Genomic DNA, 9,865 nt, shown 5'->3' on the forward strand with positions numbered 1-9,865 from the left:
AGAATTTACATTTTTACATGAATCGACTGATGGTGGTGACTCACCGTTGTTGCTAACAAATTGAGCAGTTATCGAAACTCAACTCCAGCCTCGACTTAACAGATTTGCGCGTTCCTCAACTAACAGAAGGCTACCCCTAGAAATGGGTTGACAGCTAATTCCAACGGTCATTAAATAAGGGGGCATGTTTCAACTGAAGCATGGTATGTATAGATACTATATATATATATAAATAAATCAACTAAAAAGCAGGTTATACAAGTTGCACTGAAATGTAAACACAGACAGGGCCCAAGACGCATGATTTATTGTTTCTGATAATTATTTGTGTACTTATTTGACATCTTTGCTGCACTGCAGGGACGGCCTGTTCAATAGGGCGATATGGGCGACGCACTGCCAAACGGGAAAAGGAAGGCATTTTTTTTCTAATCAATTATATCACGGCAACAGTAGTTATCAGTGTTGTAATCTGATCTGACTGCCACTAAATGTCAAATCAGGCTAAAGTCGTGCTTCAAATGGCCCCCGCCCGCTTTTTGGGCGATTTCAGTCAGGTTGAAAATCGCCCAGAAGTCTCTCATAGCCTGTCATGTAAAATCTATTTTTTTCAAATTTCAAAGCTTTCAATACATTCTCTATGGGTGTCTGTGGGCTTGCACTTACGCTTTCGTCATACGTGACGTAACCATGAACGTAACTAAGCAAATAGCGGCTAGCAGCGTCTCTTTGCGACCTGCAGTGTGGCGTTATTTTATGTTTTTAATTTGTACACTTAGTGGCGTTATTTTATGTTTTTAATTTGTACACTTAGTTTACAAACATTCTGCCAACCATGGATTTCGAGTGGTGGGTTTTGGACTGATCTTGTTGATCGTGTACATACCCGCTACGAACGGACTAAATAATGAAAACGTTGCTGGCAGCGGAATCCAATACAGCTGGGAGACTTGGCTGGATGACAGAGTCCCGGACAGAGAAGTGGAGCCGGCCGGCTTCACCCTGGTCGGAGCGGACCTCGATCTGACAGTCACAGGGAAAATCGATCCTGGTAAGAGAGCGACTCTGTACCCCCGAGCCCCGACATTGAACTGCTTTCTGTGTCACTGTGACCTTACTATCTGCCCCGTGAGTTCCCCCAATTGTTTGTTACCGTTGTGTACTGTTGATAATCACAAGTTTACTGGAGAACTGAGACCAAGTAGAGACTTTGGACAGGGTGGATATGCACAAGATTTTAGTCAGACCAAGCTATAACATTATATATTTACTACGACAGTACATTCAACCAAAAGCTAATATAACAAAGGCATCAGAGATTATTTATAATCTGTCACAGAAACTGGAATCCATCTCCCCAGATCAGTCAATAAATGCTTCTGGTATTGACTTATATGCTGCCCCTGTCTTCATGTTGTTGCTGGACATATCTTTTTTTAAATGTGTGTAGGTCACCTAAATCATCAGAAAAATTGCCCCTCCTGAGAATTTTTTCAGGAGCCGCCACTGCTGCACTGTTAGGAGCTAGTAACAAGTATTTCGCTGCACCCGCAATAGCATCTGTGAAACTGTGTACACGACCACTAAACTTTGATTTCATTACAAAAACAACACCGAGGCTTTCATGTCATTTTGACAGGTACAAACGTCCACAGCATAACAAGGCCACGTGCGTAGCCAACACTTGCTTGGACATGAAACATTGGGGCTAAAGCCAAATATTAGCCTAGGTGGCATGAAAGATACACATTGTAAATCAGCCAATCATATGATAATTAAAAGTAAAGCAAAACAGTGGACCAAGTAGTGATTGCTCTCATCCATCCGTTGGCTAATACTTCAGCATGTGAGTCAATACATAGTTTGCGTGCACGCTTAGGTAGCTTTGTTTAATCTAAAAACACGGACCTTCTCTATGCAAGGCACGCAATGTTTTAATTTTTCCGCCAGTATCGTCTTCACACAGGCACATAAATAATTTCTGATCATTAGCTCCCCCTTGCACCCGTCCTTTGCCATTACGCCGACAGACAAGGCCCATCCCAAAGACTGTCAACAAAATGTCGGATTCACGGGAGTCACGTGATTCCTTTGTACTTAGAAAATAATCTCCAGCGAAAACAACCAACTGAAACCAGAATATCGAATAATATATATAAATAATTCATCTTTAGTGATCTGTAAAATGTATTCATTTATTGTTAGCACGGTATCTACACCACATTTTCGTCGTCTTTTTTAACATAAAATTTGCGGCCATTTTGTGCTAACATGCGCAGAAAAAAAGAGGAGATTCTCAAAATATTAAAATAAGGAGAAATGTTTATTTGCAGATTTTCGAACTATAAAACATACCGATTCCTCTTCTTTCTCCATCCCCGTCGGCATCTGCGGCACTGCCCGGTTAATAGATGCATATTCGTGCAGGTCGGGTAAATCCTCACAACGGAAGACGGGTAGTGGCTTGGAAGCGTCCAGCGCCCGTGCCCGAAACGATAATTTACTCATTTTTTAAAATTCGAGATGCAACATAAATCTATCCGATCTCCTTAAATTCACATCGGTTTCGAGTTGTGCTTTCATGGATGAATCTGTGCGTTATTCTGACATCTACGGTTCGACTGATTGAAGCTAAATTTAGGGCGTCGCGAACGGAGCCGGGAAGGCCCGGATCTTGGTCGCTCTCTTTCGGTCTTTTTTTCAGAGGCTTCGCTGTCTATCGGTGGTTCAGTACGCCATGGCCAACATGGCGGACATTAAAAACTCTTTAACGCTCGGTTCGCTCAAAGCAGCCCAACCCACCGATCATCGAACAGCCATTCCCACACGGTCCCGAGCGCGTGCGCGTTCGCGACGGTGGGGGACGTGCCCCCCAAATCTAAACATGTCAAATAAAAGATTTACATCAAGTAGCTAACTATTATACGTTTCAGGTTAAATTTGGAATGCAATGACAAAAGGGGCATTGACACTACAACAGATTATTTCGCTGAATGTCCCTAATTGGTTGCACTCTAAATAGCCTACATTGCCTAATTCATCATCAGTGACTAATAATTCTGAATTATTGTCTCTAACATTAGACTTGGTGTATTATCATGCACCTTTTATCCTTCACTTTTGTTACGAGTAATTTGAACATTGAGGGGGGGCTGTTAGTAAATTTGATAAAATATGTTGGGATTTGAAGACATGGATAATAAAAAAAATAATAATATGATAATAACTAACAAACCATACATGATGATACATTTGCATTACTATGCTCTAGCATGATACCAAATATTTGAAGTCGTTTTGCTGTATCTTGCTGATGCAAAGCCAAGCATAGCTCTTAAAAGTTTAAGCAAAAATATAAAACCCTTGAGTCTTAAACTACAAGTGTTATTTGAAAATAACCAAAGTATAATGTAAAATATACTAATTTACTAGACTCACTAAATTACTAGTCACTACCAGTAAGGTGAATTGAACAGCTTCTGAAAATATTTTCAACGTTTGACAATGTTGCCCTCTTGTGGTGTGATCAACCCTAGAACTGTGGCCCTCTGCAACTGAACTGTGTGGTCCTCTGTTGACCTGTGTGTCCCCCATAGTAATTCAACAGTGGAGGCAGCTGAGGGGAGTAGGGCTCATAATAATAGCTGCAACGGCGCAAATGGAATGGCATCAAACGCATGGAAAACATGTGTTTGATACCATTCTGCTCCAGCCATTACCACGAGCTCGTCCTCCCCAATTAAAGTGCCACCAACCTTGTGTGTAATTCAAATATTTGGAAATGATAAGAACCTCAAAACAAAGGGTTCCGGTGCCATAAGTTAGTAAGCCTTGTCCGAGCCAGAATGGTCAATAAGGCTAGTCTGGCTGACACCAAACTCGAAGTCTTCCCGCCTTCACAGTCTAAAGGCTTCTTGATGTTGTAGGAACAATGTGTAGATAATGAAGGGGGCTGTGCTTTACTGATTGGTTATCCTGTGCCTCTCACTCACACACCCACCCACACAGCACCCAAGCCCCACCCCCTTCTAATACAACGAGAGGTTTAAAAAACGAGAGGTCTCTCTCAACCTCACAGAAAAGATTAACGTTTGAGAAAACCAACCAAAGCTCAAGCCAATTTCACTGCTAATATTGCACCATCAACGGGCTCCTGTCCAGACAAATGTGTCACAGCTCTGCTTTGCTGTGTACCATGTGGGACGCATCAGCCATGCTACCATAGGGCAGGAGCCCATCTCCTGTTTCTGTAGTGTGAGGCAGCTTAATGTACAAGTACACCCCCTGGACAGGATGCTAGTCTCTCTGTGCCTTACCCCAATACTTCCTGAATGCCAAGCCGAGAGGCATCTGGTGCTTTACTAAAGCCCATATTATAAGGACATTCTCTGGGCTTACCTACAGTAATGGCAGACGTCGGGTCTAGCCAGGGTCCAAGAGTTGTAGGTTCCACTCAGCGTCAACCATTACAAAAGAAGGCATCATTGGGATCTGAGTGGGAATAAAAAAACAGCTTGTCATTCCTTTGAGTGTAGGTAATTAAAGGGGTCATCATGTTGATAGGACTAGGATAGTGTTTCCAATTGCAAAGAGCAACTGAAATCATAACGTGCCTCAGATGAGGAGTGCTTGGGTGTATTCATTGCTCAGATTCTGTTGCAAAACATTGTCTGTTGCAAAATGTTTTGCAACAACTGTTTACTCTAGGAACCAAACTGGGCAAACTGTTTTTCAGCAGCAGGGACTGGGAGACTAGTCACGATTGAGGAAAAGATGAACGGAGCAAAGTACAAAGACCCTTGATGAAAACCTGCTCCAGAGCGCTAGGGGCCTCAGACTGGGGCAAAGGTTCAGCTTCAAACAGGACAATGACCCTAAGCACACAGCCAAGACAACACAGGAGTGGCCCAGCCAGAGTATCCATCAGTATCCTGGATGGATAGCGATCTCATTCCATCAGTAGAGGATGCCTTGTTGTTCTTTAAAAGTGCTTTCCTCTCAATCTTAAATAAGCATGCCCAATTCAAAAAATACAGAACTAAGAACAGATATAGCTTGACCAGCACAAAAACATCCTGTGGCGTACTGCATTAGCATCGAACAGCCCCCGCGATATGCAACTTTTCAGGAAAGTTAGGAACCAATATACACAAGCAGTTAGGAAAGCAAACAGTAATTTGCATCCTGTAGCACTAACTCCAAAAAGTTTTGGGACACTGTAAAGTCCATGGAGAATAAGAGCACCTCCTCCCAGCTGCCCACTGCACTGAGGCTAGGAAACACAATCACCAACGATAAATCTACAATAATCGAGAATTTCAACAAGCATTTTGCTACGGCTGGCCATGCTTTCCACCTGGCTACCACTACCCTGGCCACCAGCTCTTCGTAACGTCTGAGATCCCCAGAGATTGGAAAGCTGCCGCGGTCATCCCCCTCTTCAAAAGGGGTGACACTCTAGATCCAAACTGTTACAGACCTATATCCATCCTGCCCTGCCTTTCGAAAGCCAAGTTAACAAACAGATCACCGACCATTTCGAATCACACCGTACCTTCTCCGCTATGCAATCCGGTTTCCACGCTCAAGGTCCTAAACGATATTATAACCGCGATCGATAATAGACAGTACTGTGCAGCCGTCTTCATCGACCTGGCCAAGGCTTTCGACTCTGTCAACCACCGCATTCTTATTGGCAGACTAAATAGCCTTGGTTTCTCAAATGACTGCCTCGCCTGGTTCACCAACTACTTCTCAGATAGAGTTCAATGTGTCAAATCGGAGGGCCTGTTGTCTGGACCTATGGCAGTCTCTATGGGGGTGCCACGGGGTTCAATTCTTGGGCAGACTCTTTTCTCTGTGTATATCAATGATGTCGCTATTGCTGCTGGTGACTCTCAGATCCACCTCTACGCAGACGACACCATTTTGTATACATCTGGCCCTTCATTGGACACTGTGTTCACAAACCTCCAAACGAGCTTCAATGACATACAATACTCCTTCCGTAGCCTCCAACTGCTCTTAAACACTAGTAAAACTAAATGCATGCTCTTCAATCGAACGCTGCTGGCACCCGCCCACCCAACTAGAATCACTACTCTCGACGGGTCTGACCTAGAGTATGTGGACAACTACAAATACCTAGGTGTCTGGTTAGACTGTAAACTCTCCTTCCAGACTCACATTAAGCATCTCCAAAGTTAAATCTAGAATCGGCTTCCTATTTCGCAACAAAGCCTCCTTCACTCATGCTGCCAAACATGCCCTCGTAAAACTGACTATCCTACCGATCCTTGACTTCGGCAATGTCATTTACAAAATAGCCTCCAACACTCTACTCAGCAAATTGGATGTAGTCTATCACAGTGCCATCCGTTTTGTCACCAAAGCCCCATATACTACCCACCACAGTGACCTGTACGCTCTTGTTGGCTGATCCTCACTACATATTCGTCGCCAAACCCACTGGCTCCAGGCCATCTATAAATCACTGCTAGACAAATCCCTGCCTTATCTTAGCTCATTGGTCACCATAGCAACACCCACCCGTAGTATGCGCTCCAGCAGGTATATCTCTCTAGTCATCCCCAAAGCCAACACCTCCTTTGGCCGCCCTTCCATCCAGTTCTCTGCTGCCAATGACTGGAACGAATTGCAAAAATCTCTGAAGCTGGAGACACTTATCTCCCTCACTAACTTTAAGCATCAGTTGTCAGAGCACCTTACCGATCACTGCACCTGTACACAGCCCATCTGAAATTAGCCCACCCAACTACCTCATCCCCATATTGTTATTTATTTTGCTCATTTGCACCCCAGTATCTCTATTTGCACATCATCTCTTGCACATCTATCATTCCAATGTTAATACTAATTGTAATTATTTTGCACTATGGCCTATTTATTGCCTTACCTCCATAACTAGCTACAGTTGCACACACTGTATATATATTTTCTGTTGTATTTTTGACTTTGTTTTGTTTTACCCCATATGTAACTCTGTGTTGTTTTTATCACACTGCTTTGCTTTACCTTGGCCAGGTCGCAGTTGTAAATGAGAACTTGTTCTCAACTGGCTTACCTGGTTAAATAAAGGTTAAATAAACAATTTTAAAAAATTATAGAGGCTAACATTGACGATAGTATCTTCTGGTCGGGGGAGTTTAAAGTTCTGAACGTTAAAACACATCGCTTGTGGTACGGGTTTGGAAACATGAGTAACGTATCTTTCATCTCAGCGAGAATTTAAAAAAAAGTTAAATTACTACACACACCTTTATTAGGTTCCCACATGGCCATATCTCCATGTTACATTGCTTGTTTACGGAAGACATAGGCGGCCACCTGTGCTAATTAGCGCCGAACACCTGTGTGTAAACGTAACTGGGGAAGAAGTGTAATTCATCAACTGGAGGCACACAGCTTATGTATCTGAGTAAAACTGCTACTGTAAGTGATTTTATATATATATATATATATATATGATGAAGTGATTTTATATATATTTTTTTTTAAAGATGATTTCTCGCTGATATGAAAGATAAGGAGAATATCAGCATATTTCGAAAATCGGTTTGAAAGCGACGATTGACGTTTTGAAACGTTAACACTGAGTTGGAATTGTAGTTCACATAGCGAATGTAACCGCTGAAAACCCTACATACGGAGAAGGGTTTTCGAAAGCTAGGACAAGCAGTGGTGTAAAGTACTTAAGTAAAAATACTTTAAAGTACTACTTAAGTAGGTTTTTTGGCCATCTGTACTTTATCTAAATTTGACAACTTTTACTTAACTACATTCCTAAAGAAAATAATGTACTTTTTACTCCATATAATGCACACACTTATCAATAGAACATCCATGGTCATCCCTACTGCCTCTAATCTGGCGGACTCACTAAACACACGTTTCGTTTGTAAATGACGTCTGAGTGTTGGAGTGTGAGCCTGGCTATCCATTCATTTTTTTAAACATTTTTTTTTATGGTGCAGTCTGGTTTGCTTAATATAAGCAATTTGAAATGATTTATACCTTTACTTTTGATACTTTAGTATATTTAAAACAATACTTTTAGACTTTTACTCAAGTCATATTTGACTGGGTGACTTTCACTTAAGTTATTTTCTATTAAAAGGCATCTTTACTTTTACTCAAGTATGACAATTGGGTACTTTTTCCACCACTGAGGACAAGCCTAGTGTTTTGTCTCTGACATCCAGGGGCCAGGGCTAGTAATAATCTGATCAAGCCACTCCACTGATTTATTCTGTTACTTACCTACATTCCAAACAACTTGGCATTAGCCAACAATTCAAATATGAATGTGCAGTTCCTTTGTAGACCACTGGTAGTTGGCTGGCACTGTTAACTATCAAATATTGCCTTCCTTACCAAGCTAGAACATGACAATTAGTGGTTATAAATGTATAAGCCAATTCACAAAATAATTGTACAGTTTACACCAGATTTAGGTATGACACGTTGAGGTCATGAATTTGGTCTGTAACTTAACGTTAGCTGGCTTTCTTTCTGACTCTTTCGACTATAAAAAATACATGTAGCATTTCGCAAGTCAGAACAACATTTGAAAGCAAACGACAATTTATAACGCTTAATCGCAAACCAAACTAAAAACGTTAGCTAGCTTCCAAGCTAAAAATGGAGCTGGTTCGCGACTGTAACGTTAACGTAGCTAGTTACTAGTAGCCTAGCTTGCTGATTGACTTGACATGAGTCATGACATCGGTGGTTGGCCAACTTAACATTAGCCATTCAATTTAATTGTGACGATAGCTAGCTAACTATCCTGCAAACAAGACGATTTTCACACAACAGTTGTTTCGATCAGTTATACAAAGATATCTGAAAAACCTACCATAAAACTGACTCCAGGATGGGTGATAACATTTCTGATGATCATGAGTGATTCCCCAAAAGCCAAGGACAGACGCTGGCGTAAGTGTAACGTTATCGTTTTGCAAACGCCATGCAGTAAAATACTCATGAGACGTCATTCCGCTTTTTGTTAGAAAAATAAAAATCGTATTTCTCTTGATCGTATCGGAAAGCCTCTCGCCGTCGAACTAATACGGTATTGAGATCAGATAATTAGAATTGTTATTTTCAAGAAGATTAGCTAGCAAAACTAGGAGAAGTGTTCTTGTTGGGGGTTAACAACTTTGCAATAGAAGACGCATCCTGATTGGTCGGAGGCTGGCACCAATCACCTGTAGAGAGCAATGAGGTAGAGAACACTGGGTTGGATGAGCTCACGCTCAAAAACGAGAAAGTTCCATCTGTTGTACACGGTATTCTATACCCTCTATGTATTACCTTGGGAATAGACCACCTAACATACAAGATTGAAACAGACACAGAAACGCAGTCTTTTTCAATTGCAGTACGGAAATGATGATTATCTTCTTTGCATGCTGCCTGACTGCAGGTTGGGGTAGGGAGAGATGTCAATCTGTACACTACTTACCTCGACATAAATCAGTGAAAAAAATAAAATTTATTTATTTATTAATTCTTTGATGGAACTATTCACAAAACTAAAAACAAATGAACAAGAAATACCCACTGACGTCAGACCTCTTTTGCAAGGGAGACATTTTAATAACACAACAGAAAACTAATTTCAACCATTGGGCATTCTCCCAACCTACATTGGAGCCAAGCTTCCAACTCCTGATACCAATGTTCAGCACCAACTGTGTCCTGTGGAATGGACTTGTTCCCCCCTGGCTACAGTGGCAGTGCTGATGCCATATGACTCCAGTATCTGCAATGCTCATCACTCATTAGGCAGTGCAGCAGCAGCAAGACTGCAAGTGCAGTCATCTGAAATCAGTGGCAGCTG

At 41.8% G+C, this 9,865-nt stretch overlaps 1 protein-coding gene across 3 annotated transcripts in view; it reads right to left on the reverse strand.

Annotated features, from left to right (window-relative positions):
• Positions 1 to 9,164, reverse strand: part of LOC121535157 (enhancer of polycomb homolog 1-like) — a 39,966-nt gene extending 30,802 nt beyond the window's left edge. The window contains exons 1-2 of one of the 3 annotated variants that reach the window (XM_045206279.1): positions 8,879 to 9,164; positions 4,403 to 4,491 (exon numbers count right to left, since the gene is read on the reverse strand). Coding sequence is in view for 1 of the 3 variants with exons in the window: in XM_041841935.2 (XP_041697869.2) it covers positions 2,356 to 2,508 (153 nt within the window). In the remaining 2 variants the exon portion in view is untranslated. Of the gene's footprint in view, positions 1 to 2,355; positions 2,813 to 4,398; positions 4,492 to 8,878 lie in introns of those variants that run through there. The other 2 variants (XM_045206278.1, XM_041841935.2) reach the window with 2 other exon arrangements.
• Between the last annotated feature and the right edge of the window lie 701 nt (positions 9,165 to 9,865).

The sequence above is a fragment of the Coregonus clupeaformis genome, chromosome 21 (assembly GCF_020615455.1).
Source record: "Coregonus clupeaformis isolate EN_2021a chromosome 21, ASM2061545v1, whole genome shotgun sequence".
Lineage (NCBI taxonomy): Eukaryota > Metazoa > Chordata > Actinopteri > Salmoniformes > Salmonidae > Coregonus > Coregonus clupeaformis.